The sequence below is a fragment of the Panicum hallii genome, chromosome 7 (genome assembly GCF_002211085.1).
Source record: "Panicum hallii strain FIL2 chromosome 7, PHallii_v3.1, whole genome shotgun sequence".
Lineage (NCBI taxonomy): Eukaryota > Viridiplantae > Streptophyta > Magnoliopsida > Poales > Poaceae > Panicum > Panicum hallii.
In genome coordinates, this window is record NC_038048.1 from 45,651,329 (window position 1) to 45,678,507 (window position 27,179).

Consider the following 27,179-nt stretch of genomic DNA (forward strand, 5'->3'; position numbering starts at 1 on the left):
GGTTGCCCATGTCCTGTGTCCTCTGCCCCTGTCTGCTGTTGGCCTCAAGCCTGACGAGGAAGCTGCAACTGCTTCGCTGTTGTCTTTCAAGTCTCAAGGTCCCAACCAGGGCAACCACCACCACTTTCTGAATTCTGACAGGAAAGATGCTTCCCCAAACCTCCCTTCGTACGTGGCTGTAATAACAAACAACTGCTAACCACTTACTACTGGAGTATAGTTACCATCCCCTGTCCAAGAACCAAGATACTGCAGTAGTAGAGATTCATGACAGTGTGATGGCCTCCAATCCCAAGTCTTGCTCCACATGCTACTGCCGTGACGTAAGCACGCGCCGGTCGCCACGCACCGGGGGCGCCGCGCTTTCGCCATCACTGTAGCGGGTACGAAGTTAGGTCCGGATTAGACCGGTTGGTTGGGGCGATGGGCAAGCCAGCAACCTCGCGGCCGCCTCATTGGCCCGGCGCCTTGCCGTTTGCGTACCCTGAGGGCGGCTCCGGCGGCGACGCCCCACTGCCGAAAAAGGAAAGCATTTACGCCCAAATCGACCGGCCAGCGGCGATTAGCCGGACGCATCCCCGTCGGCCGCAGCGGAATAAGAATCGGGACCATGTATCCGGCCTGTTCTGCTGCTGCTGTCCCCGTTGAGAGTTGAGAGGATGACGCGACGCGGCTGTTGCTTTGCTTCAGCAGCTACAGCCATTCAGATTCCCGGCTACAGTTAGCATGGCCTCTGTAGACCATCTTGATTTTCATTTCTCGTCGGAGGTCGGTCCCAGATCAGAGCCGTCGTTGCCTACTCGCCTCACCTCACGTAGGAGATACGAAAAGGTATGTGCAGTAGTGTAGTGCGACATGACTAGCCTGGGACGACTCACAACTGCTTGCTTTTGCAGATGCTAGCTAGTTCTAATGAGTATGCATCGTCAATTCGCCATTGGCGCCTGCCTGCCTGCCTGCTTTCATTAGGGTTCTAGAATAAGTCCACTTCAGCTATCATCAATAATCATCGCTGCCTGCTCTGCCCTCATTCCGCCGTTGGCAATAATTTAGCGGAATGAAGCAGCTAGGTGCCTGGCCGACGCGCCCAAGCGGAGGATGATATGATAACGTATTTTGTTCATCCAACGTATGCAGGGGTCGAACAATACTGTTCTTTTGTGGCCGGGCATGCGGCCACGCCGCCCGGAAAACCATGCCCGGGGTTTAAATTTAACAACGCCCGAAACGAGCAGTGGAGCGTCACGATGCTTCTCGTGGCCTCGCTAACCTGTCCTCGCGCGTATTCCCGTAATAGTAGCACTCACACAAACATGCATGATGATGCCCACTTTGTGGTGTAAAGAAAATGCCCAATTGCATGCGTCTTCCCCTGCTTTGGAGGACAACCTGTTGAGACCCGATTGGTAGGTTTCGATTTTATTACGGGCCTAACAGGAGCCGTCTCGGCGGCTGATGGCGATGGATCAGCAGAAAGCAGCACCCCCCGGGTTCAGAGACCAAAAGATACAAGATATCATCAGAGCAGAAGCTGCCTAACCCTAACCGGCGAGCCTTGATCAGTATTGCTCCGGGTAACCATGCAGCAGGTGCAGCTCTGCCGTCCCTGCGATGCACACGTCGGCCGCATCACGTCACGGGCCTGACTCGTACTGGGCATAGCTGCATGACCGATCAATGGAGTAGTAGCTGAGAAGGACCGATCAGTTCCGCCGGAGAAATTGAAGGAACAAACAAACAGCCGGAGTGATTTTTTCAGATGCAGACACCGGCCAATAAAACGCATGGATCCATCCCTGCGCAGATGGAAACACGCCCTGCTTGACTGCTACTGCAATCTAGCATCTAGATTCAGTGTAGCCAACCAACCAGACTTGCCATTACCGGAGTCGCCACCGGCTGGATGCCCCGTTTCGGAAGATACTTGGTGCAGGAGCAGACATCGATCATCTCCCGATGAAAGCAAGCAGCTATATAGGCTAGCTAACTCCACACACAGGCTAGCGTGCACTAGTGGCGGCATGACTTGGCCAAACTAAACCAAACCCAGGCCACGAGCTGTGACTCGCGAGCTAATCGGTTGGGTTCATCAAGCCTGGCGTGATCCCGAGGAAGTGCGACAGCAAAGCTGGAGGAAGCGTGCTGGCAACTTGGCATAGGACGCGTACAGCGCTAGCAACTGTGGCAAGCAAAGTGCCCTGCGACCCTAGGCCACCCAGCACTTGACCTCCTCCAGTCCTCCGAGCCCAGGAGGCCCGGCTCAGCTCGCTCGTCGCTACCCGTAGCCGGGGGCCACGGGGACGTGGCTGTAGCCCCTCCCATTCCGACGGACCAACAACCAACCAACAACAACCGGGCTCGTCTCGGCGTCGGCGTCGTCGGCGCGGCATGTATAAACCATGGCTCCCTTTCCTTATTCGTGCCTCCGTGCCGCTGCCGCCTCGCCTTTCCCCTTTTCCTTCCGGCTGGCCGGGCAGGGACGGCAGTGGTGACCTCATTCCATTGGCAGCGCGCGCTCACGCTTCCGACGAAACCATTCGCCCCGGCTTTTGGTGACACGAGTTTTGTCTGCCTGACACTACGAATCGTACTAGTAATGGCGTGAATCTGTCTGTCTAAGCCAAGCGATGCAATTAGCTTAGTAGTAGTCTGTCGATTTCTTCATCAATGGGCAAAGCCGGACCGAATTGGCCCTGCAGGTCTAGAAGTGGAAGAAGGGGAAATGGCTAGAACAACACAGCCGGCCGGCCTGTTGTGTTGGCAGCACCACCACTGATGCATGAGAAAGGGGACAGGACATGGAGATTTGCATCGGAGGTCGCTCTTTATTTAGCCCTAGCTGGTGGCCGGTAGGCTGTGGTCAACAACAGAAAGCTGAAAGCTAACGGGCACTGTTGCCCCAGTCCTGTGCGTATGCATCTTTTAAGTCTTGGCCCCTGCTGCCATCGCAGCACAACTTTTAAACTTGCACTGGATAGGAGAGAATATTCGTACGAAGGAGAGAAAAAAATACTCGTATCTCGGCTATTAGTACGGGATGAACAGCGGCGACACGCACGCCGAGCCGTCCAGCTCCAACCCGGGCGAGACACGCTTCTTCTGATCTTTGGGATGACGCGATGCGCTCGAGGCCCTTATTGGAGAGTCAACATGGGCATCCATGGCTACCCGTACCTCAGGAGTTGGAACACCCGTCTGCATTTTGTTTTATTTTGTTTTTTTTATGAAAGGGGTGTCCATTTTGTTCAGACAAAAGTGTGGTAAATCGGTCCATTGTACAAAGGTAACAAACAAGTATTGTTGAAAAATGGACTGATTTCATCATAAGTAGTAGCCTAGCAACAAAGTACTGATGAAGCATAGAATCTTGTGCTCTCTAGACATGCGCCGTCCCTTCCTTCACCCACACCTCTGTTTACCAGGGTCACTGTCAAGTAAAGTTAGACCTAGGGCTTACACGAGACAGGAATGCAAAGAATAGCAAGTTTGAATGTCAGGCTTGCGGCTGTACGGTAAGTGGAAGAAGACTATGGTGGCTGCAAAAGGTGATTAAAAAAATTTCAGTTCCGATCAACTAGCATTTAGGCATAACACCAGTCTAATTAACACGTTGATATGGCACTAGGTGTTAAGGGTCTGTTTGGAGCAGTGGCGAATCCAGCAGCCCAGTGAAGAGGGACTTATCTTGCTTCTCTTTTTCTTCCTTCCCTCTTCTTCTTTATTCTTTAATTACAAATAGAGAGGAGAGGGACGGGTATCCATTGATTTTGAGGAGATAAAAGGGATTGATCCCCCTAGCCCCCTTAAGATCCGCCCCTGGTTTTGAGGAGCTAAACTTAGGTGATAAATTTTAGCACCTATTAGCACTTATACACCATGCTAAATTTTTTAATTCTTATTAAAGTTTAGCCCATCCCATTAGCACTCCTGTTTGAAGAGCTAGTGCTAAAACTTTTGACCATTAGTATTTAGATCCAAACATCCCTAAATTTCCATAAAGCGGTGAAATAGCACTAGTGGAAGAAAAGTTTATATTAACATTTTATACGAATCTAAATGGGTGTGTGCACTTAGCTACTATTTACATAAATATTTTTTTCTCGAAACACCGCACACATGCATGCATGAACATCTAACCTCTATAACCATCGTAATTATTTGTATGAGATATGATCTTCTCGCTTGTTGTGAAAAAAAATCCAGTTATTTTTGGCTTTGCTTACGGTCTAGTACGTAGTTGCTTCTTGCCTCGAGCAAAGCCATAAAGTCTATACGAACACCTTTTGGTATTCAAAAAACGAAGAAAAAAATAAAGAAAGAGCGCTTTTCGCAATAAGAAAAGGGTAACGAATTTAAGGAAAGCACGAACGCTTTGAAGCGTGACGCTGACGGCCGGAAGCTGTCACGGGCCATCCACGGCGGGCGCGGAGAAAAACGGCGCCAGGATACAGTGCCACGACGTGACACGCAGCGGTGGCACTGTAGCGGCGCCCGTCCTGTACTTCTCCACCGGTACCGAGGCGTGACGCCCCCGCCGGCAGGGTAGTAAGCCCCCAAACGGCATGAGCCCCTCCCGCACGCCGTGCCAAATATGATCTCCGGCGTGACACCGATCCCGGCCGGCGACGAGCCGCCAGGGCGGATGAACTGAGCTAGGGGACATGCTAGGACTAGGAGCAGAGCTCTCGCCACGCGCGCGCGCGCGAGCCCGAGGTGCCGTCGCTGTCCGGCCGGGGCCCTCCGGTAATGGCGATGAGGTAGCTAGCCAGCGATCGCATTAGCTCGGCGCCGCGCTTCATGGCCACTCCACCTTACCCATCTACTAGTAGAGTTGAGTTGCCGCGTTGGCGCGACCGTGCTTTCCGTCCGGGCGAGAGCTACGACTCGCGGGCTCACCGGCCAGCCATGGGGTTGGGTGGCCTCGGACTTCGCCGTCCGGTACCGGCGCCGGCTTGATCTCCCGAGGCGGTACGACAACCACGCACGCTTAGCAGATCTCCACGGAAGCCATCACCTCGCCACTAATGGCGAGTACCACAAGCTCGATCGGATCGGAATACACAAGTCCCGAAGGAGAAAATTAAAAGAAAAACAATCAAGAAACTTGGCATTCTCCATCGTTACAGTTACGGTTCAGAGCGCCGCTGGGAGATGATGACAGGCAGGGAGAGGAGATCCGGCACAGTACCGGATAGATCGCGCGACAGTTACCGGTCATGGCAAGGTTTCAACACTCACGACCGAGACGCGCACCGATGCGGCCGCCATTGCCGCCTCGGATCTTTTCTCTTCCGCCGAGCCTGCCAATGGGGCCGCGGCACGTAAGCCCCCTCCAAAAACGGAACTCCTCATCGCCTCCCTGTAGTGGGAGCTGGACCAGACGCCTCCGCGCATCTACGCGCATACGCGTCGCCGTCGCACGGCGGGACGACGACCGCATGGAGTCCGCCGGGATCATGGAACGCTGTTGCTGGATGGATGCAGGGCGCAGGGTCCTCCTGCTCCGGTTCGTGGAGAGGTCAGGAAACTGGGCGGGCGCCCTAGCTAGTACCTTGCAGGGGTACCAGGATGAGTTGGAAGTTTTGGGCCGGGATGCGAGGTACTCCCCTCCCCCATGCACTTCCACACACAATCGTTTCTGCTGGATGCTTTGACTTGCCGGCTTTGACAGGCTAGGCCGCGCGCGCGACAGGCTTGTGATCTGTGATGGACAGTCCTGGTCGTCCGGAGCATGGTGGAGACCAAACTCTAGCAGAGGCCGCTAAAGCAGAGACCTGACGACTCCCTGCTGAAAAACCATCTTTTCCATGTTTTTTTTCTTACAAAAGAGGAAAAGATGAAGCAGCAGAGAGCATCCGATATTTGTTCAAACCAAACATCGCGAGGGTGCAAGCTGTGAGTCGTATGATTCCGAGCTCGAGATATCAAGGCAGAAAGAGAAGAGAGGTCCAATAATGCTGGGAGACAGCAAGGACGTGCAGCTGGTGGCCGCCACTGTTGAAGCTCCATGATCGAGATATTCGGCTCCGATCGATCGAACTGGAAATTTACGACGTTGGGGATTTCTCCGATTTGGCAGCGCTTAACTTGCTACTGCGACCACCACCACCTGATTGGCTCTTGTTTCGCACAGACGTGTCGAGCTGAAGCTTGATGCACAGGGTTAGTACCGTAGAAGCCTCACTACTCGTTGCCAACACGGCGATTACGCTCTCGTGTGGTCAAAAAATAAAAAAAAGAAGAGGAAGAGGAAAGAAGCGATGCAGTAAAAAGAAAAGAAAGACCTGGTACTCAAGGAAACATGCAGCGGTAGAAGCGGTTATTATATGGTTCTTCAAGTCTTCAGGTTAGCGCTCCCTGCTGCGTGATATGACTTCTCCATGAGCCGTGTTAATTCGCAAACCTACGGATTATTAATTCCTCTCGGAAAAGACACTTCCTGCAGCTAACCCCATTCCTTTTTTCAGACGAGATTACTTACAAAACCGTCCGTGCCCTGTCTGTTAAGAAAGGTGATTTTTTGTCCTGGCGAATTAATTTCTTTTCCGGTAAGTCCTGGCAATTCCTGAGACCGCATGAAACGCAAAAGCTAGTTTACTGCGAGCATCCATGTTCGGTCCCAGTGAGAGTCAAGATCACCTTGTGTTCGATCTGATCCTGCTGGTCCCTGAGGACGGTGCGTGAGGAAAAGGGGCCTCAGGTTGTACGTCGGATAACCAGGTAACCACATGTGACTTTGGCTGCAGGGACGGCCATGGCAGACGCCAGGCTGAGGCCCGCCGCCCCACGACATGACGGTGAAGTAAAACCGAGGCGAGCTCGCTCCCTCTGCCCCCCTGGCCTGCTGTCTCTGCGGAGCAAACCGCCCACCCTGTGCCGCCCCCAAAAGGAGAATCCCCTCGCCAACACAACCGGGGGCCGGGGCGTATCGCGTATAGTGTCGGATCGGACCGGACCCAGCCGCAGAGAAACCACGGCCGCCGGATTGACGAAGGAATGGTTTGATCACTAAGGTTGCTGCCCTCGCTGAATCAGCTGGTGGATGGATGTGTGGTCCGTGGTGGGCGTCGTCCTCGGCGCGCGCCTTTTATAACCGCGCGCGCCTCTCCCTCTCGTCTCTTCTCCTGCTGGGCATCCCACTATGCCGCGCGAGCCGGCAACTTGCAACCGCGGCAACCTCCTCCGGCTGCTGCTCTTGAGAGTTGAGAGAGAGAGGGCGTGAGAGCTCGGCTCGGGCTGCTGCCTTTTGCCTCCTCTGCTCTCCTAGGTTGGGAGAGTCTTCGCCAAGGGGATAGCAAAAGAGAAAGTACTTGCATACCCCAACAAGGCAACAGCGCCTGCTTTTTGCCTTCTTTTCTCGCCCCCTCCCCCCTCCTCTTTTGGCTGGGGTCCTCTCCTCTCCTCTCCGCGTCTCGCTCGTCTCTTGTTCATTCATCACTCGAGTTCGTTTCGTTGGGGATCGAGTTCTTTTCGAGTGCGAGGCAAGGAGGAGATCGAGTCGAGGGAGAGGCTCCGTGGACCACACGGAGACCACCACCTAGCTAGCAGCCATGTGGGATCTTAACGACTCGCCGGCCGCCGAGGCCACGCCGCCGTCCCCGTCCGCCGACGACTCCGGCGCGTCCTCCTCGTCGGCCGCCGCGCTCGTCGAGATACCCGACGACGCCGACGAAGACTCTGCTGCCGCCGGCGCGGACGCCGTGGTCACGCGCCAGTTCTTCCCGGCCCCGGCTGTGGCGGCGGCCGGCGCGCGGGCGGGCTGGCTCCGCCTGTCCGCCGCGGCCCCGCCGCCCGCCGCGGGCGCCAACGGCGCGACGGCCGCCGGCCCTGCGGGCGCCACGGTGTCGTCCAAGAAGAGCCGGCGCGGGCCGCGGTCGCGCAGCTCGCAATACCGCGGCGTCACGTTCTACCGCCGGACGGGGCGGTGGGAGTCGCACATATGGTAAGTTCCGTTGCCGCCGTCCTTTCCTCTCTCGAGAGCTCGAGGAGCGAGAGAGAGAGACGGCGAGGAGGGGAGGGGTGGTTTGCTATTGGATTCCTCTTGTTTTGGGCATTTCTTGCTTCTGCTCCTTTTGCCTTTCATAGCAACATCTTATCAAAGTTATTCTTACCAGCTGTTACCATGCCATGCGCTCTCTCTCTCTCACCGTCTTCTCTCTCTGTTTGTCCCCCCCCCCCCCCCCCCCTGCTTTCTGTTTGTGCAATGCAGGGATTGCGGCAAGCAGGTCTATTTGGGTAAGTTTCATTCATGTCCATCTTGTCCACGCCCATACTTGGGACTGCTACGAATCGCCCAATCGGAGGCTTCCTCTCCCCTCTCGATTGCTCACAAATGGCTTCTTGGACGACTTGCAGGCGGATTTGACACCGCTCACGCGGCGGCTCGGTAAAGCCTCTGTCTGTCTCTCCTTGTTCGATCTTTATTGGCCCTCTCTCTTCACTGACTCCCGTGTCCAGTTCTCCGCCAATCGCTGGCGGGCTCGCCGTAAAATTCTAATCTTTATTCTTTTTGCCCATCGACCTTAGGGCGTACGATCGGGCGGCGATCAAGTTCCGCGGCGTGGAGGCCGACATCAATTTCAGCTTGGAGGATTACGACGACGACATGAAGCAGGTGATCGATACACAACTAGTGCAAAGCAGCGAGACTTTTGGTCTAATCATCGTCCTCGTCTACCAGCAGATGGGCAACCTGAGCAAGGAGGAGTTCGTCCACGTGCTCCGGCGGCAGAGCACGGGGTTCCCCCGGGGCAGCTCCAAGTACAGAGGCGTCACCCTCCACAAGTGCGGGAGGTGGGAGGCGCGCATGGGCCAGTTCCTCGGCAAGAAGTATGGCACCGATCGCCCGCCCCCTTCCTTCCTCCTTCCCTCCTTCACAAGCTCTCCAGCTCCCCAACCACCTCGTCTTTCCCCATCCCCGTATCGTCATCATCAGCTCTCCTTTCCTTGTCGCCGCGCCTCTCACCCCATTCATGGCTGTCACCTCCGGTCTGTCTCACTGCAGGTACGTCTACTTGGGCCTGTTCGACACCGAGGAGGAAGCCGCCAGGTAAAATAATTGGACCCGCACTGTGCTGTGCTGCTCGCGAGGCGCCTCGCCATGCCATTGCCATGCCACAGCCCTGGGCGGTGAAACTGATTGATGATGGCCCCGCGTCCGTGGGGATTGTCGGGGGTGTGTGTGTGCAGGGCGTACGACCGCGCGGCCATCAAGTGCAACGGCAAGGACGCGGTGACAAACTTTGATCCCAGCATTTACGCCGAGGAGATCGAGCCCGCGGGTTCGTGCCCCCCGATCCATGCGCCATCACTGTGCGATTAGCTACAGGCCTCTCTGTTCATTTCGGACGATTTGTTTCTCGCTGTGCAGCGGCGAAGGGCGGCGGCGACGAGCACAACCTGGACCTGTCGCTGGGGAGCTCGGCGGGGAGCAAGAGGGGCAGCCTCGACGGCGGCGACGACGAGACCTCGGACCAGCGCGTGCCCATGGCGTTCGACATCGACTGGCAGACGGCCGCGGCCCGGAGCACGAAAGCAAAGGTATCCGTGTCAGTTTTGGTCCCGCGTTCTGCAGCAACCAAATTTTAAATTGGTCTAAAGCAACAAGCTGCTCATGTTTCGACTGCTGGGGTCGCAGTTCGACGCGAGCTCGAAGCAACCCCAGATGCCGCCTCCTCCTCCTGCCTTCCAAGCTGCTCACCACCTGCCGTTCAGCCCCAGGCATCATCAGCAAGTGGGTACTCGGAACTTTTGTTTTCCTCGTTCGATGTTCCTCGGCAGGCGCGAACTGACACTTGTTTTGGTGCCAAACTGCGGCAGTTCCTGAGCAACGGCGGCGATCCGGGGACAGCGGGCGGCCTGTCCCTGGCGATCGGTGGCGCGGGCGGCGGGGGCGGCCACTGGCCTCCCCATCTGCACCAGCAGCAGCAGAGGCTGCTGCACGGCTGGGGCAACGGCGGCGGCACGAGCTGGCCGCTGCCGCCTCACCCGCCGCCGCCGACCAACGCCGCCGCCGCGACCGCAGCTGCAGCATCATCACGATTCCCTCCCTATGTTACGACGCAAGGCCCGCCGAGCTGGGTTCAGAAGAACGGGTTTCACTCGCTGGCCAGGCCCACCTAGAGCAGGTCTCAAGAACACCGAGCGTTCGTTCATGGATCGTCTTCCACGGCAAAGACCATCTGACGACCCAAAGCCAAACGATTCCTCGAACCACGGCGACGTTTAGCGGAGACAACCGGACGCGATTCTTTTCCCCTTCTTTTTTCTCTCTTCCATTATTGCCCCTTCTTCTTTCTCTCTGTTTCTTGATTGGGTGAGAGACATGGATTCGAGGATGGACGGACATGTAAATGAGGAGTTCCCGAGACGACGACGAGTGATTGGTAGGCGTCGCATCAAGCAAGCAGTGTATCTTTTCGCCGCTTTTTCTTTTCACCATTGGCCAGCACCGATGGCACTGGGTGTCAACATCACAGCTCATTTTGTTTGGTCTCATGTTGCATCACTCGCTGCACGATGGACATGGTTGGGGAAATTTGCTGCGTCCACCAGACCACCACCACCACCCGGTGGGCCGACAGAACCTGCCTTCTGGTGGATTAATATCTTAGAATACGCGTGGTGTGGCTCTCGTGCTCGAGTTGAAACCTAGTATTATGTGTTAAGTGTCATCATCAGACAACACTCAAATAATAAGATAGTAGTACTAATCTTGAGATTACTGCGGCGGCTTGTGTCATGTGGAAGCGTATGGCTTACTGATGGAAATCAGATAGGGTGTCCGAGTCCTTAACTCGTCACTAGACAGTAATCTCTCTTGTAAAGTCTCAAGCTCCATTGTTGTTGTTCTCTTGAAATTGACAACCTTATCTTAGTTAGGCTTCTTGGAATCAAAATCCAGATAGCCATGCAGATTACATAGATTATCTATAAGCACGTCAATACCATGAAGCAGTAATGTTTAGATATGGATTTTAATGGCACTCAATAATCTCTTGTTATTTCTATCGTGCAGAAGATAACCTTATTTACAAGTTATTTATGTAAGTGCGTCAATACCATGTAGTAGTAATGTTTTGACTTAGATTTTAGAGGCACTCGATAATCTCTTGTTATTCCTGATATTAGTAGAAGAAAATATTTTTTACCTTGTCAGAAGAGAACCCTATTTTCTAGATATTTATGTAATCACAACATTGGTAGGACTACATGCTTCTCTTTAAATGAATTAGTAGTGTTCCTGTGTTTCTTCAGAAAAAAGAAGTAGATAACACTAATCTACTACAAGAGGAGGAACAGTATACATATATAAGCATTTTTTTTCTTGCTGCTGAAATTCACTTTGCATATCCTTGGATGAGGTTTAAAATGTGTTGCCTAGGCAGCTCCCTGAAGGAGAAGAGAAGAGAAACAGTTCTCGGGCAAGTGGACCTAACGTTTTCCCGGAGAAAGGGGATTCCTTGTTTCTACTTCGGGCACTGCAATAATTGAAGGGTGAAGAGGAAGGGAGCGCACAGAGCCTGCAACATTGACGAGAGGGCGGGAGGGGCCGGCCACGCCAGGCCAAGGCAGGCCAGGAGGAGAGACGCAACCACACAAGCAGCAAGCGAAAGCAGGCTAAAGTGGGCTGGGCCAGGCTCCCAAAGGCTGGCTGGCTGGCTGGCGCGGTAAAGCTGAGCTGAGCTGATTGGAGTAGCAACAACTGGCGGCTTTGGACATAAGTTAATGTGGACTGGTCCGGTGCCCTGTCGCTCTCCCAAGGCCCTCCGAATCAGTTCGCCCTCTGTCGTCGTCTCTCTCACTCGCAAAGGATTCATTCATTCATTCATGGATGCCCCTGCTCCTCCTCCTCCTCCTCGTCAGCCTCTCAACCACAGCCATGCCCCTGCCATCGCAGTAATTGCCGCGCTCGCTTCCGTCTCTCTCTCTCTCGCCTCGGCCATCCCCTGATCACTCCCAAGTCCCGTGTCCCAGGTGCACGGTCTTGTTTCCTTTCTCTCCTGCCGGCCAGCGAACGCCCCAGTTCCTGGTGGCAAGCACCTTCTTGACCGGCAGGGAAACGTAGCCCATCTTGACGCATTCATGTGTTCCGTCCAGATGTTGCGCAGCGCCTCCTGCGTCGTCCTCTCCCGTGAAATTTCGTGCCGTGCCGTGTGCGCGTGTTCCCGCCGACCGTCTTGCGATTGCAAGGAAGCGCGCGGCAGACAAGGACGAGTCCGGAGTTACTGGTCGCGTTCAGCATCATTTTTGTGCGGTAGGGACGCGCGCGGACGTCCAGCTGACGAAGCAACCGGCAGCGACGCACACTGCACACACTTGGAGACCTGCAAGTCGATTGACGGGCTTTTCCGGTGTAAGGACGGACCGAGACCGACCGGAACAGATGCGATGCGACGCCTAGGTAGGCTACCAGCTACCTGCTGCAGATGGATTGTGCTGCCAGTTGATTAGTCCGCAATAGCGGCAGCATGTGCATGCAGCGCGGGCTGATCGAACGACTGGTGATCAGATGAGCAAGCACACGTAAGGTCTCGTTTGGCATAGTTTATTTTGACTTCAGCTTCACCTATTTCATGCACGTGAAGCTGTTTTATATTCCGTGCTAAAATAAACTAGAAGTCAGATGAAGATAGTTTTTCTAGCTTATTTTGGACGAAGCCATGCCAAAGGGGATCTAAGTCTGTAAAGCGACATATTGATGCAAATGATATCAAGCTTCTCGGCTAGGTGTACATCGACCTGTCCCTACATTTTTTTTTGAAGGGAAACAGGAGGGGTGCGCCCTACTGTGATTTATTGAAATAAAGGTAAAAGGAGTTCAAAATACAACAAAAGCGAAAGCAGAAAGAAAGAAAAAAGGACAAAAAAAATACAGTACATGCAAATGCAGCTAAGATATTGCTGATGCTAGCTCTGGTTTGACTCTGTGTGGAAGAGCGAGTTCATCTCCCTCACGAAGTGTTCTTTACAGCTTTCCATGGATGGGTCAATATCGTTGAAAATCCAATCACTCCTGGCAGTCCAAATGCTCCAAGCCATGAAAATTAAAATCTCCATGTAAAATGGGACCTGCCCCTACTTAAACTAGACGTGCACGGAGCACTTAGCGACCGGTGCAGCGATGCTGGCTCGCCCAATCCTCTCGGCCACCGGTCAGCCAGCCACCAGTAGTCAGTAGATATGCAGCATGGTCCAACTCCAACGCACCCATGCGCGAGCAAAAGGAGCGCGCTGTGCATATGCTTCCCGCGGCCGTACGTGCGCGCGAATGCGCCCCTGCAAGCCGGCCGTGGGCGCGGCGGTCGGCGCCCCGTCTCCCTCATCGGAGGAGACGACGCGAGACCCCACGCCGGGCGTCGTTAGATTGCCGCCAAGTGCGGGAAGTTGACGCAGGCGGAGGCCTCCGTACCGTACCAGCGGGCAGGCCGGTAAAAACTTCCGGCCCGGGGCCGGCCGGCCGGGCGGCGCATGCATGCATGCCAGTCGGTAGGAACAAGCGGCTTGCATGCATGAGTGCAGGGCATGACGGCGATGAATCCATGGCCTGGCATGTCCTGTGTATCCGTTGCCGGATCGATGACGACGACGCATGGAGATCGTCGGATCAATCGGCCTCGCTCGCTCTCATGTGCGTGCAATGTGCATACGCACAAAAGCTCAACATGGACGAGACCCATAACGACAAGCTACATGGGCGAAGGAAAAGGAAAGCACAGAGGTGGCCTAGCCAGCGGGGCGGCAGGCACAGGCGGGCCGAGGCCGGCAAGGCGCTGTTCACCGATCTACACGACGCACGTACGTACAATGCCGATCCATGGAGCGATCGATCGAAGAAGGCAAGGCCAGCCGACGCTCCCGTCCGCCAACTACCTCTGGCGCATAGTGCGCCTAGAGCCTCCTAGATAGGCCGCTAGCTAGGGTAAGCCAGCGCGCTGCATCGACGGACGGATCGGTCGGCACTGCATGCATGCATGGTCCTCCGGGCCGGACGGGCGTGGAGCCGGCTGGCGGCCGGGCCTGTTGGCGGCCTGCCCGGCCTTCCCGAAACGGAAAGTGGGCACCGACGCGCAGCTATCACGGCCGGCCGGCGAGCTGGCGGCCAAAAGCCGCGCCCGCGCATTATTTCCCCCGGTCCGGTCCAGATCCAGCGCCAGTGCCCCCGATGGCGACGTGAGAGCGGGGCGCCGCACGGAAAAGGAGCACGCCCAGGACGACGCGGCCCCGGCCTGCCCGCGCCCGGCGTACGTCTCTCCATCTCATGCATCCTTGCTTGTTGCCTGCATACTCCGTCCGGCGCTTGCCTTGGCCTCCCGCGCGCGGGCGCGTCTCCGCTCTGCCTGCTGCTGCTCCGCGCCGCGGAGTAGCTGATGATCTATCGCTGTAGGTGCGCGCCGCGTGCACAGCACGGTTGGATCTTGTCGGCCGAACGTTTTGTTTTTACTGCTGGGCTCGCGCATGCGCTTGTGTATGTGCACGTACCTGCGCCGACTGCCGTGTGCGCCAATACCCATCGTGCACTAGTACCGGTAGCACTACTGTTTCAGCAACCTAGCTAGAGCTAGTACCGAATAATTGATTGCCCGTTGCAAGCCAAGCTCCTGCATTTGCAACCGGCAGGGCATGCAGCTTGGGCAGGCGACGTGCGGTTGGAGTTACCCCACCCACCAGTCTGATCGGATCGTGCATGCATGCATGCATGCACCAGTGAGTATATATGTACATACGGGCCCGGCCGCCTTTGACATGCATGCGTGCTTGGTTCTCCGAGCAGGCGTTACGTTCTCAGGCCACGCAGCGCGCATTTACGGCTGACCATCTCTCGAGATAGCTTCTGGACGTAACGTTCCTGGTGGCGAGTCGATCCGCAGCAGGCATGCAACCTTTTCCTGTACTCGGACAGGCCATGACTAGACTACGACGAGGAGTACTTGCCGTGCACGCTTGCACTTTGACGGGGTGCCGCCGGACTCGCGTGCGCAATCTGAACGAGTACGGCCGAGATACACATGATGAGGTGCGACCATGTACGTAACGCGTGGCTGACTTGGGGTGCTGATCTGATGCCACCAGGCATGCATGACCCTGATGCAGACAGAGCTCAAGAAAATCAAAGGATGCCGCCGCCTTTGCCCCGAGACCCGAGTTGCGTGGGCTAGCAACAAGCAAGCAAGCAACTTTTGGGCTACCGTCTCGTCGCGTGTCGGCACGCACAGCACAACTCCAGCGACCAGCAGTGTCCGGTGTCCGCGCGGGCCTCGTCTCACAAATCGAGCCAGCTTAACGATGGTGCACGTGCATTTGGATTGACCTAAAACCTTGTGGAAACGTCAACGACTGAGCCGGTGGGACGCATTCAAGAGCGTGGCAGCACGGATGCACGTATGGGCCGCCGGGCCAGGCCGGGTACGCCGCCGGTCAAAGATCGCACGGGGTTCGGACATGGCCACCACAAGGCTCACGCCCGTGATCGCCGACCGGGAGTAGAGAGATTGGATTTGCTCAGAAAGAAAAAAGGAAACACGCTAGTAGACCCATGTCTGCGGATCGAAGAAACAGCCCAGCCCAACTTTGGAGGTCTGTCTTATAGGCCCGCAGGTCAATCATATATTGGGCCCAATTGTGACTGTCTGGGCCCACTCATCTCGTTTCAGAAAACGAGCGCTCGAGTCTGCCGCCGGCGGCTCGCCTCGCCGGTGAGGAGGGGTTTGCGAATGCGAAGCCGGTGGCGGCGGCGGCGGCGCCGATGTCTCCGCCGCGGCTCCGTCGTGCTGCTCTCCGGCTGCCGCTGCCGCTGCCGCCTGCGTGTACCCCTCGTCCGCGTCTCGACGAACTGCTTGGATTCGACGCACCGACGCCAATGCGAGGACGCTTTTATTTCTCGGCCGCCGCAACCCGGCTACACGGCGTTCCGGCCGCGTGATGATCCTGAATGATCTACTCGCACTCAACTTCGATCGCAGGTTAGTAATGCGCCTACTAAATCTGGCATGATATTTTAGGTTTCAATGGATAAGGATACTGGATAGTGGATACTCCCATATGAGATGGGGGATTCGCTGAAGCTACCAACCTTGGCATACCCCACACAGTGGCCCTGCCTGCTTGACAGACATACCAGCATCATCCACTGGACTCTGCATGTTTTTTCCAGTCAAGTAGTAGTATCATTAAGTTCACTTGATTCTAGGTTGTTGAAACCGTCTCTGTTCTGTGCGTAACGGCGTAAAGTCTACCTCACTCTGATTTCTCCAGCGAGTTCTCCTCCTGCCAGAAAAATGCTGGTCAGGAACTGTACCTGCATCCCTCACAATAATCAGCACAGCGATCAGATAGGCTACGACACCTGGAGCAGACGAATACAGAATTCAAGAGGAGCGAACAAAAGACACCCAATTTAATGGAGAACCAAATGCTGGTGCCCGCAACTCCCCTGTCCACCGGCGGCACCGCCGACACTTTAAAGCCCCTCAATTATGCAAATCTAAACCCTGTCATCATGCTAATCTTACCACTCGGCTGGATCATCACTACTGGCTTTGCCCACTGTGATTAACCTGCAGTGGAGGCTGCCTTTGGGCCCCGGACCCTTGCGGCAGTGACCCGAGATCGCAGCTTCTGCCCATGGCGATGCTACTACCAGTTTCAGCATCGCTGTACTTGCGTCATCTCAAGGGCCTACCAGGGACACCTTTTTCTGCCAGGTAGCTCCCACACGGAGAGCTTTGTTCTTATACCCGCCTCTCCTTTCCTGTTTTCTCCCCACCATCCACCTTTGTGTCCTTGTCCTCATCTCCCCCTTCTCCTTCATAGGATGCTGTCACAGGGGCACAGTCACTCAGCGGCAGCTCATTGTTGGTGAGCTGCAGCACCAGCCACTCCACTACTCACTGTCACCGGAGGTCAGTTCAGCACTTCATCTCAGCTGCCTTCCTTGAATCTTTATTCCTTCTATGTTACTCTTGTCCCTTTGGATCTTGTCGGTGTGCGGGGAGTGCGGTGAGCGCGCACTCCATCTTCCTTGTTTGGTGGTTGTGAAAACGATGGGGAAATCTGGTGCCTGATGGAGAGAGAACTCGGGGGAATGGGGGTTGTAGATGGTGATGTTTTTCGCTTGATTGCTTCACTGCACTTGCATTGCATATTTGCATGCATGGCAAAGACCCAGCTGTCTTTGTGCTGCTTAGCAATCGAGCCCTTATGGCTCTGTATTCTTGCTAGATTTTGGGTGAGACTGTGCTGTACGGTTGTACCATTGTTCTTCTTCTGCTTCGAAGCAGAGACTGTCCAGTGCATAGAATCTTTTTCCCCCACTTCTTGCTGGGGGCCTCCTCATCCTTCCGTTCTTTCCTCTTCTCCCTCCCTCCCCTTGTGCGTAATGAAGTTTTTTGCCTGGAACTTTGGTGCAGCCAATTCTCAGGGAGAGGTTGAGTGCAGATAGTGCCATGTTGTCCCCAACTCTCAATCAACTTGACTGCTTTGTTCGCACTCCACTGCATTGGCCTTTAAGATTTGTATTAGGTTGTTGGAAAGAGTACTTGCGTTAGGTGCCATTCTTACTGCATTACAGCTGCAATTCTGTCTGGAACCATTTTTATTCACACTTTGGGAGAAGAATCTCTTTATTATATGCTAGTGTCTACAGTACCTTTAGTTCTTTTGACTTTAGAAACGACGTACTTTGTGTCACATAAATGTTTCATGTACCTACCAGTGTTGGAAACTTCATATGTTTGGTTGGTCTCAACTTGGTAAGCTAAATGACAGAAAACCGACCACTACTAGAGTCCATGCAGAACCTGAATTAGTTTGCTGATTTTGTACTAACAAACTCTATTTCTTAAACAACTTATCTTAATTATGTGGTGACTGGTGGGCGTACTAGGGATGGACTGAACTAACCTTATAATATCCTTCTGTTTCTCTTTTAGTTGAGCATCACTTTCTGTAATGAAAAATCATATTCCAGTTGCAAAGAAACTGTTATCTATGATGAGTGGTTTAGGTAACGACAACAACAATTATCTAACTAGTAAAGGTAATTGATTAGTTTATCAAGGATCGTTCTTAGCATAGTGCAAAACAGTGATGGAATCAAATAAGTTATATGTATAAAGGATATAATGCTCACTATAAGAAACAACATCAGATATGCGTTCTCATTTAACACTGAAGATATACAGTTTCTATATTTGATTGTGCAAAGAGAACTTCATCATTAATTATAGCTGATGTGTATCATGTTGAATTATCTTGCTAACTAGTAGCCCCAGCAGATGTTCTACCTGTATCCACCCTAAAACAGAACTTGCTGTAGATCTTACATTGCATCTGTTGTGTTTTTATCACCAGGGAAATTATCACGTAGTTGAGTACAGATAGATATAAAGTATCCATCGATGGATCATAAGACATGGCTCTGGAGAAAGAAATCAACAGAGAGGGAGCTGGAGGTACACCATCTGCACTTCTTAAAATTACAAAGTTCATATAAAATTGTTAGATTCTTATTTCTAACATCATTTTTTCTTCCATGCAGAAGGAGAAGTTTGTATTATTAGAGAAATCCTTGCAAGACTTAAATGAACAACTTTCATTTGCTCAGGCTGAGTGCGTTGAGAAGGATGGTATTTTAGCTAAACAGGCAAAAGTAGCTGAAGAAGCCATACTAGGTATTACTATACTCACTTAAGTTATTGCCTCACATTTCCCTGGGTCATAAATATTTTTACCTATGGCCTGCCATCCTAAAAATAAAATGTATGCATATACGCCAGAATTTTTTTTTACTCAGTCTTTGTATTGCTAATGGATGCTAGGTTGGGAGAAAGCTGAGGCTGAGGCACTAGCTCTCAAGGCACAACTTGATGATACACTAGATGAAAAAACTGCAATGGAGCAGAGGATTTGTCAGCTTGATGAAGCTCTAAATGTTGCAATGGTAGAGAGGGACTCATTAATAAAGGAGACAGCTCAAATGCTTTCTTGTGAACAAGACAAAGTTCAGAAGCTGGAAGAAAATTTAGTGGATAAAATAAACATAATTGATAGCTTAGATGCCGAGAATGACAAACTTTCTGAAGTTCTGTCAGTGAAAGAGAACATCATCTCAGAGCTAATTGAGTCGAAGCGAGTAATAGAATCAAAGTTCAAGGACCTTGCAGTAAAGCTAGAGTCATCCGAAAGATCAAATTCTTCACTTAGATATGAGGTTTGCATGCTGCAGAAGCAACTTGAGATTCGTAGCGAGGAAAGGAAATTTAGTCTGAAATCTGCTGATGCTGCACACAAACAGCATCTTGAGAACGTAAAGAAGATAACCAAGCTTGAATCAGAATGTCAGAGATTGCGTTCAATGGTACGTAAAAGGCTACCAGGTCCTGCTGCCATTGCCAAAATGAGAAGTGAAGTTGAAACAGTGGGTAGCAACACAGCAATCACAAGGACGAGAAAGTTGAATTCAGTGACATCACAGAACCCAGGCGTTTCAGTACAGAACTCTCATGATGCATCACCTGTAAATTCTCCATTACTTGCAAGGCTACATGCGATTGAAGATGAAAATAAGGTCATAAAGGAATCTCTTTCTAGGAAGGATTGTGAGCTTCAGTTTTCTCGGACCATGCTTGCTCGCACAACTTCCAAACTTTCCCAAGTTGAAGCCCAGCTTGAAGAATTATCGAGAGGTCGAACTGCTGCAGAATTGGTAAAAGGTAGCCCTACACTGGTTGAAAATCCTCTTTCATCCATCTCCGAGGATGTCTGCAATGAAGATAATGTCAGCTGTTCAGCCTCATGGGCATCAGCCTTGTTGTCTGAACTGGAACACTTCAAGAAGGGGAAACTCACAGCACATTCAAGTAAGAGCACAGGAGTATCAGACATGAGTTTCATGGATGACTTTGCAGAGATAGAAAAGTTAGCATCGGTATGTAGTGATAAACCTGTGGAACCATATGGTTCAAAGAGAGAGGTCGTAGAGTCATCAGGAAAAGAGCTAGCTCCAGTTGATGTCCCCACTGGAGCAACTGATCAAATTCACCAACCTAAGATTGAGAAGGCTGTCCTGAAGTTAATTGAACTTATTGAGGGAGTTATCCAAAGATCATCAAAGGATTGTAGTAGCACAGTTGTGCTATCTGGCAGTGATGAGGATAATGGCCAGGGAACACTGTCGGGCTACGTTGCTCGCGCGTTCTTGTGGAATATGTCAGAACTTACTTCTGTACTGCAAAACTTTGTCTTTGCATGCAACGAGCTTCTGTATGGGAGTACTGATATTGAAAGCTTTGTTCATGACCTCCAACTCACATTAGATTGGATAATCAACCACTGCTTCTCACTTCGAGATGTATCAGACATGAAGGAAGCTATTGTGAAGCATTTGGAGTTAAACAATAGCGACGGACTTGAAATTGTTGCAGTAACCAGGCACACTGGAATCCATACTGAAGATGAGCCTAGAATGCTGGAGAATGTTCAGACGCCGCTATTAGCTGACTCAAGTCGTATAAATATTGAATCTGAATCTGATGCTAGCACACAGAAGACAGGTAATGAAGTAGCAGTCTCCAAATTTCAGGGGATAGAAGAAAAAGCTTCAACTTTGCGGGCAGAACTTAATGAGTTGAATGAATCTAGAAAAATGAATATATGTAGCACACATGCATCCATCTGCTTACCTGGACTAAATAAGGGCAAGCAAGAGGGGGTTAGTTGTCTTGAATCCAAGCATCAGCTTGAATGGTAATTCTTTTCAGCCCTGTCCTTCCATTGCTGATAATATTCTGTCTAACAAAAGTTATTTTGCTAGCAGTTGCCCTGCTAAAGAAGGCTCAAAAAATGTTGGTGAGAATGACGAGAAGCATCTGCAGATGGTGAGATCCTTATGACCTTTCTTGTCCTTATCATTTCCCAGAAAGTAATTGGCACTTCATGCTGTATATTTTCCAAGCAATTTTCTCTACTGTGGCGAAGCACATTCTAGATGTTCAAATTAGTAGCTCAACTGTAAAACTAAGCATAAAAGCTCATTTTGTTTGTCCAAGTGACTATCTGAACCTTTTTTTTTTGAAAGGGCTATCTGAACCTTAAAACTAGTGCACATTTTCCCTGCCCAAATTACTAACTGTACTTTAAATTCCTTGTGTCACAGCAGCTGGAGATCTCAACGGCATCAGAGAAGCTGATTGAGTGCCGGGAGACAATATTAAACCTGGGGAAACAACTGAAGGCGTTGGCATCTCCAAAGGATGCGGTCCTCTTCGACCAGGTGCTCCAGACTGCAGGTCGTTCTGAGCGGAAGCCCCGATCACAATCACTAAGCGAGATGCTATCCATGGAGGATGGTGGATTCTATGACCCAAGCTCCCCCAAAACCAAGGAGATCATCTGTACTGAACCGAGGGCATCAAGTGAAAGAAACCTCTCTGCCGACGAGGGAGATGGTGGTTCTGCCGCAGCATGTAGTTCCTCGCAACCAATGCCAGTGGCGCAACCCATAAAGCAGGCTTGCAGGGTGAATGGAACCTGCAAGGGCGAAGCTGATGTGAAGGTAGTAACACTTGCCGTTGTCCCGAGAAAGCAGAAGGGGAACAGCAGCTTGCTGAAGAGGATTCTGACGGGGAGGAGGAAGGAGGCCATGGCCAAGCCACAGGTGGTACTGAGTTCTTAGCTGACAGAAGAACGGGGCCCTGGACATAGCAAGTCTTCCTTTCAGGTGTAAATTAAGTGTGTTCGTTTGTGTGTGGAGCCGTGTTAGGTGAGATTAGTAATAAAATTGCAGTGTGTTGTGTACATGTTGTATGGACTAGTGCGGTATGTGACACAGTGATCATCATGACCTTGTTTTCATAAGACCACCTGCTTGTGTGTTCTGGGGAGTTTCTTATCAAGCGTCTGGATTTTCAAAAAGCGGGAGGATGTTGAATTTTGAAGATTTACAAATAGGTTTGCTCATTGGCACTTGGCAGGTCGAGGGAGCAATTTTTGTGGCTGGTATCCTGGTTCTCGGTTTCTTTTGGTGGATACCTGTATCTGTTGTCATAGTATTTTAGAAGGCAACAATTTTGCTAAGGTTATAGACTGAATAGTGCTCTGTTCTTCCACTCCGTGGCAATTGATTGTTTGCTTTTATACAGCCCATCCTTATCGAACGCTAGCGGTCCAGCCACCCATCAGTCCATCACCATGCCCAGCCTAACCAAATGGCTGACTACTTTTCAGAAAAGGTATCCAATTCAAGGACAGTCTGATTCAAATGCTCATGTCAAACGTCTTCAATTATCTTTACCTGAGCCTCAGCAAACGAAAAAAAAATTACATTGGTCTGCAAACAAGCGGTTTGAATTCCTTATTCTGTCTTGCCCAAGTTCTAGCTGCCCTTTCTCTCCAGATGAACGCTAAGGGCAGCTTGATTGTTTCATGGTGCAGTGAAATTGTCTAGAGCATAAATTGACCTGGTGATTTCTTCTGAAATTCGGTTGGTGGCCTTTGCAAAAGTTGAAGTGGCTTTATGCTCAATTGCCCATCCATCAATTCGGTCAGACAATACAAGTAGTCCCTGCAAGTTTAGGGCTCGTTTGGACGGCTCCCTGCTGCTCCAGCTCTGCGCCTGTAGCATCCTGTAGCGCGGAGCTCGGGGGAGCCACTTTTTCAGCTCTGCCGGCTTCTCCCCGCAGTTGGTTGTAGCACCTTAAGGTTTGTTTTAGCTCCGCGCTACAGAGCAGCACTGTCCCGCACAACACCGGTTACTGTAGCGCGGAGCTGAAGACCCTCCGGGCGGAGCCGTCCCAAAGGCGCCCTTATGGTCATGGGCCGGAATTCAGAAAAAAAAAATTGAAGAAAAGAGTTCAGAAAATTTCACTGAATCTTTCATGAAAGAACAAGACTTGGAGACATAAATACTAAGCTGTTCAAAAGAGTAAGCATTGGTTTTAGTCTCGTTATTACCTTTGTTTTTTCCAATTCCGGCTAACTATTACCAACTATCCTAACGAACAAGTTATTTCTGCACACATATCATATCAGTAGTCATTTAATCTGTAGAACATGTAAGGATCATAACGGTTGTGTGCAAGTCCTGACTCCTGAAACTATCATCTGAACACGGGCACCCTGCCATCGGCGGCACCCCACGAGATGGTCACGGCACGGGCACGGGCACCACCGCCAGCGCAAGCAGCAGCGGCCATGTCATGCCGTCACCCCCACTAGCTTTCTCCCCGGCCCCCCGCCTGTGGCGGTGCCGCCTGGCCTGCGCCGCTGCGCGCGTCGTTTTCCAAGTGCACGTCCAGTCTGTGCGCGCCTTTGCAAAAGCCGTGGCGCGGCCGCGACTGCGGGGGAGTCTCGGTAAAGAGCGACAAAAGCGCGCCGGGCTCGCTTGCACGCGCCCCTCTCCCCCTTCATCCCAGCTCGCGCCGTGCCGTCCCCTCCGGCCGGCCTCCTCTCCCCGGCCGCCCGCTGCGCGGCGGGGGCCGCCGTTGGCCGGCCGCGGCGTGGGCGTGGGCTCCCCCGCCGGTTGGAATCGTACGGCCCCCCGGCCAATGACGCCATGGGCGATCCATGGCATGCCGCGCCTGCTGGGAGTGGACTTGGGTCTGATCTGATCGTCTTTTTTTCAGCGTGCGATGGCATGGCCCGCGCTGATGCCCCCTGATGCCGTGTCCCCCAACGGTTCCCCACCTTTTCCGCTCGTCGGCGTCGTCCGTTTCAAGGCCACCGGATAGTAGCCGGGAAAGAAATTCTGCTTGCCATGAGAGGGGGTCAGGAGTGTTCCATGACCGAGAGCTCAGCTCCTCCATGTATTTCGTTCTTCACCTGCACGACAGGGATGTACGCCTGGGCTGAACACACCTTTACATTTCTCGTAAAGGTATGGCCATGGCGTACGCAGCAGCTCTGGTCATGCCTCACTGCTGCAGCCTGCTAGCTAGCCAGTGGTATGTACATGCATGGTGCCTGTCAGATACTGCACGCACGGCGTACGAAGCTCCGACCAGCAAGTCAGTATGATTGGCGTCAGGGGGCATGTTTCAGTCAGGCAATTATCACCATGATGTCATGGGTACATGTTTAAAGCTAGCAGCGAGCCGAGGAACGTATAAAGCTGGAGCGGAAGGCCTCGCCCTCGCGGTCAGGCCTGCTGGGTATAATTGCCTCATAAAGCCTGAACTTGCGTCGGCTACAAGCTTATACAGAAATCATTTGCATGGAGGAAAGGATCGATCGATTGGTCTGGCCAAAAACTTCTGGCCCTTCTAAGTGTCGTGTAAGCAAGGCATTTGCGTGACACACTTACTAATTCGTAGTTCATGTTTTGTATGGTTAATTACATGAGTAATGTCAACGTGTCATGCATGCGATGTTTTTTTTCTTTTGCTCTTGACAGTGTTTTGTTTGCATGCATGGTAACGCCTATCAGCTCAGCTCTGGCCTTACCGGACATGCTCACATCCTTATCGTGTGAACGCTACCTACAATCTATATAGTCTACAAACCCTGCTAAATAGGATGCGTGCTCTCTGCCATAGTTCGGCTCTAGCTTTACGCAACACGCGGCCGGATTACATGCACTTTCTTCCACGTGTTCATACATGATACAGCTTGACAATCATCGTGAAACCCTAATTTATATTAGACTCGTGTCCTTCGTTAGTAGTGATCTTGTGGCCAACCAAAGTTAGTAGTGATCTTGTGGCCTTTGTTTTAGCTGGCATCTTAGCAGAATTTTTGGATTATATTCCCTAGAAGTAGCACCTACATACCCTCTGTCTCATTGTCTCAAGCAGCATGGCGTAGTCTGAACAAATCAAGGTACTTACTACTGGGTAGTAACTGGTTACTTTTTGACCACTCATGGTGACAAGGAAGCATAAGCAGGTTTAAGCAATCCAAGCATGTCCATATTACAATACAAAGCACACGTGGATGCGACGATCGACTAAGTTTTCACGACGAACACCACCAATCCTGGAGACCATGCATCTTGCAAGGAGGCCTGTTAATTAGCTTTCCCCTGAGGACGCAACGGGAAGAGCTCCAGGGTCACATCGTCGGCGCAGTCGGCTACTACCTCCGCCCCCGCCCCCGCCGTCGTCGTGACATCGCCATGGACGTCACCCCAGGCCCTGCACCTCCGCTTGCGGATCGATGCATCTTCAGACGACGACGCTTCCTCCTTCTTCCCCAATCCATCCTGCATGCGCATTATTTATGAACACACGGACGTTAAGTACCTCATCAAGAACATCATTCATGGATGGATACTGTTCGCTGCATCTGCTAAATCATGCATACGCATGCATGGCTGCCATGGATTGTTACTTTGGTTTCAGCTTCAGGTAGAGATGAAGTGGTGGTGCTGAGGGTGAGGAGGGCGGCGCGCTTCTGCTTCTGCCGCTCGCGGGCCTTGTGGTTCTGGAACCAGTAGAAGACGTTCTTGCCCTCGATCCGGCCGTACTTGCCGAGCTCCTCCGTAATCTGCTCGATCTGGAACGAGTTGGGCGTGCGCATCCCGCCGCGGTACAGCATCTCCAGCACCTTTATCTGATCCGGCGACGGGTTCCATCGCGTCGTGCCAGACGCCGGCACCTGCAGCTTGCACAAAGATCATCATCTACCTGTTAGCTAGCAGATCGATCGAGTCAGTGATGACCGGCTAACAATACCTTGTCGATCTACTACCAGCTATAGCACAAGGTTGGTTGGTTTATCCTAACCGTGCAGTTGAGCAGCCTCGAAGCATTTCTGACGCGAGCGAACTCGGGCAGGACGACCATCTTCCTCGCCTCAGGGAACGAGATCTTGGGCGCAAGCGGGCGCAAGCATTGGAGCGCGCCCAAGGGGAGGGCGGCAGATGAGCTGAGAGACGGGGATGAGATGGATGGAGGAGACGACGACGTCGAGGCCGCTTTCTCCAAGTAAGCAGCCACATGGAAATGGTGAAGCCTCATGGTTCAATTTACTTTAATTGGCTTCAAATCTAGCTTGTGCGTGGATGCAGATGGATCGGAGGAGTACATGTAAACGGAAAGCTGGGGAGGGATCGGAGCTACTACTACTAGGGCTAGGTGAGAAAGAGTCCCAGCGTCCTTGCGTGTTTATATATGGGGAGACCCTAGGCGATCGATGGGTAAAGGGCGGCGAGGGTTTGAGTGCTTGCGCGATCGAGATCGAGGTAACAGTCGAAAGGCGTGCTCTCAACTCATCTCATGGGGGGCGAGGCGACAGGGAATGTGTCTGGAGATTGCTGGTGGGAGGGCGTCAGCATTGGCGAATCGCAATCATCGTCAGAGCCACGGAAAGCAGGCGCGGTAATAAAGGTGAAAAGGTAAAAATTCTCGCATGGTGCATCTCTCCTTTCACCTTTCTTGTCGAAGTTCATGACGATTGACAAGGAATATATGGGGGGGATATAGGTTCTCCTCTCTGTACGTTTGCATGCTGTTAAAGCAAGTTTGAATGCAGCCTATAGCTACGTCGTCAGTTAATCTTGACCTGGCTAGAGTATTCAAGGTGTTATCGGATCACGCGACAGCTAGCTTTTTATTATTACCTCTGAAACTAATCAAATTGGGCACCTCACTACTGATCAGAGCACGGCTAGAAAGTTCCGTGTTACCAGATCGGAGGAGTTCAGTAACCTTTATCCATGTATATACTGCTTGTCATCATGCAGTTGAGATATTTTGTAAAATTTGGGGTTCATAGTACATGAACGACCAAGTAATTTACCAGCCTTCTACTGAGTTGTTACTCTTCATCTGACAATTAGTAACCTTATGCGTGTATATATCTTCATCTGGAGAAGAAGTATCTCTGCATGATCCGAGTTCAGTAACCTTATGCGTGTATATAAATACTCATCTCTGATGCCCTGATCTGGGTGTTTAACTGCTTGTCATGCTGTTCATCTAGTAGTATTTTGCAAGTTTTGAGGTTTACAAAGCGACCAAGTAATTTAGCATCCTTTTACTGAGCTAATCTTCATCTGACACAATTAACTTTCTCTGGCTTACTTACCGTCTACTCAATCTGCATGCATGATGTCGTGCGTTAGCTCTCTCTAGTCTGCATGATGATAGCGCATCACAAACCAGATAAAGGCCAGCAAAGAGTCGCGCGCGCGTATCCTTGGCCACAATCTGCAAGATTGGTTTTGCCATGCGGCCATGCCTACG

The 27,179-nt window shown here is 52.1% G+C and overlaps 3 protein-coding genes across 7 annotated transcripts; 2 read left to right on the top strand and 1 right to left on the bottom strand.

Annotated features, from left to right (window-relative positions):
- The first annotated feature begins 7,124 nt into the window (after window positions 1–7,124).
- On the top strand, window positions 7,125–10,839 carry LOC112900017 (AP2-like ethylene-responsive transcription factor TOE3). Of its 2 annotated transcripts, none has more exons than XM_025968713.1 (10): window positions 7,125–7,942; window positions 8,210–8,235; window positions 8,356–8,386; window positions 8,527–8,614; window positions 8,681–8,829; window positions 9,005–9,049; window positions 9,190–9,281; window positions 9,371–9,540; window positions 9,638–9,733; window positions 9,820–10,839. In XM_025968713.1, exons 1-10 carry the CDS (start codon window positions 7,551–7,553, stop codon window positions 10,120–10,122), a joined length of 1,392 nt encoding a protein of 463 aa, XP_025824498.1. In that variant the 5' UTR covers window positions 7,125–7,550; the 3' UTR covers window positions 10,123–10,839. The 2 variants fall into 2 exon arrangements, with proteins under 2 accessions (XP_025824498.1, XP_025824499.1); XM_025968714.1 differs by having other exon boundaries at window positions 8,684–8,829.
- Window positions 10,840–16,754: 5,915 nt separating this feature from the next.
- On the top strand, window positions 16,755–21,889 carry LOC112898740 (filament-like plant protein 7). 3 transcript variants are annotated; one of them, XM_025967019.1, is made up of 6 exons: window positions 16,755–16,901; window positions 18,352–18,452; window positions 18,539–18,671; window positions 18,819–20,745; window positions 20,816–20,876; window positions 21,155–21,889. In XM_025967019.1, the coding sequence occupies exons 2-6, from the start codon at window positions 18,399–18,401 to the stop codon at window positions 21,671–21,673; spliced, it is 2,694 nt and encodes an 897-aa protein (XP_025822804.1). In that variant the 5' UTR covers window positions 16,755–16,901; window positions 18,352–18,398; the 3' UTR covers window positions 21,674–21,889. The 3 variants fall into 3 exon arrangements, with proteins under 3 accessions (XP_025822804.1, XP_025822806.1, XP_025822805.1); XM_025967021.1 differs by having other exon boundaries at window positions 21,158–21,889; XM_025967020.1 differs by lacking the exon at window positions 16,755–16,901 and adding an exon at window positions 16,966–16,998.
- A 2,970-nt stretch (window positions 21,890–24,859) lies between these two features.
- Window positions 24,860–26,051, bottom strand: LOC112898987 (WUSCHEL-related homeobox 4-like). Of its 2 annotated transcripts, none has more exons than XM_025967316.1 (3): window positions 25,719–26,051; window positions 25,324–25,590; window positions 24,860–25,195 (listed from the first exon to the last, which is right to left on the bottom strand). In XM_025967316.1, the coding sequence occupies exons 1-3, from the start codon at window positions 25,950–25,952 to the stop codon at window positions 25,001–25,003; spliced, it is 696 nt and encodes a 231-aa protein (XP_025823101.1). In that variant the 5' UTR covers window positions 25,953–26,051; the 3' UTR covers window positions 24,860–25,000. The 2 variants fall into 2 exon arrangements, with proteins under 2 accessions (XP_025823101.1, XP_025823100.1); XM_025967315.1 differs by having other exon boundaries at window positions 25,297–25,590.
- Window positions 26,052–27,179: the final 1,128 nt, after the last annotated feature.

Excerpts from the sequence above, each read along its gene's own strand:
- LOC112900017 (XM_025968713.1), top strand. The coding sequence starts at position 7,551 with ATGTGGGATCTTAACGACTCGCCGGCCGCCGAGGCCACGCCGCCGTCC. Across the intron at positions 9,282-9,370 it reads CGAGGAGATCGAGCCCGCGG|CGGCGAAGGGCGGCGGCGAC; the intron begins GTTCGTGCCCCC and ends CTCGCTGTGCAG. Across the intron at positions 9,734-9,819 it reads GCCCCAGGCATCATCAGCAA|TTCCTGAGCAACGGCGGCGA; the intron begins GTGGGTACTCGG and ends AAACTGCGGCAG.
- LOC112898740 (XM_025967019.1), top strand. The coding sequence starts at position 18,399 with ATGGATCATAAGACATGGCTCTGGAGAAAGAAATCAACAGAGAGGGAG. Across the intron at positions 18,672-18,818 it reads AGCTGAAGAAGCCATACTAG|GTTGGGAGAAAGCTGAGGCT; the intron begins GTATTACTATAC and ends AATGGATGCTAG. Across the intron at positions 20,877-21,154 it reads ACGAGAAGCATCTGCAGATG|CAGCTGGAGATCTCAACGGC; the intron begins GTGAGATCCTTA and ends CTTGTGTCACAG.
- LOC112898987 (XM_025967315.1), bottom strand. The coding sequence starts at position 25,952 with ATGAGGCTTCACCATTTCCATGTGGCTGCTTACTTGGAGAAAGCGGCC. Across the intron at positions 25,591-25,718 it reads CGAGGCTGCTCAACTGCACG|GTGCCGGCGTCTGGCACGAC; the intron begins GTTAGGATAAAC and ends TGCAAGCTGCAG. Across the intron at positions 25,196-25,296 it reads TCCATGGCAGCCATGCATGC|GATGGATTGGGGAAGAAGGA; the intron begins GTATGCATGATT and ends ATGCGCATGCAG.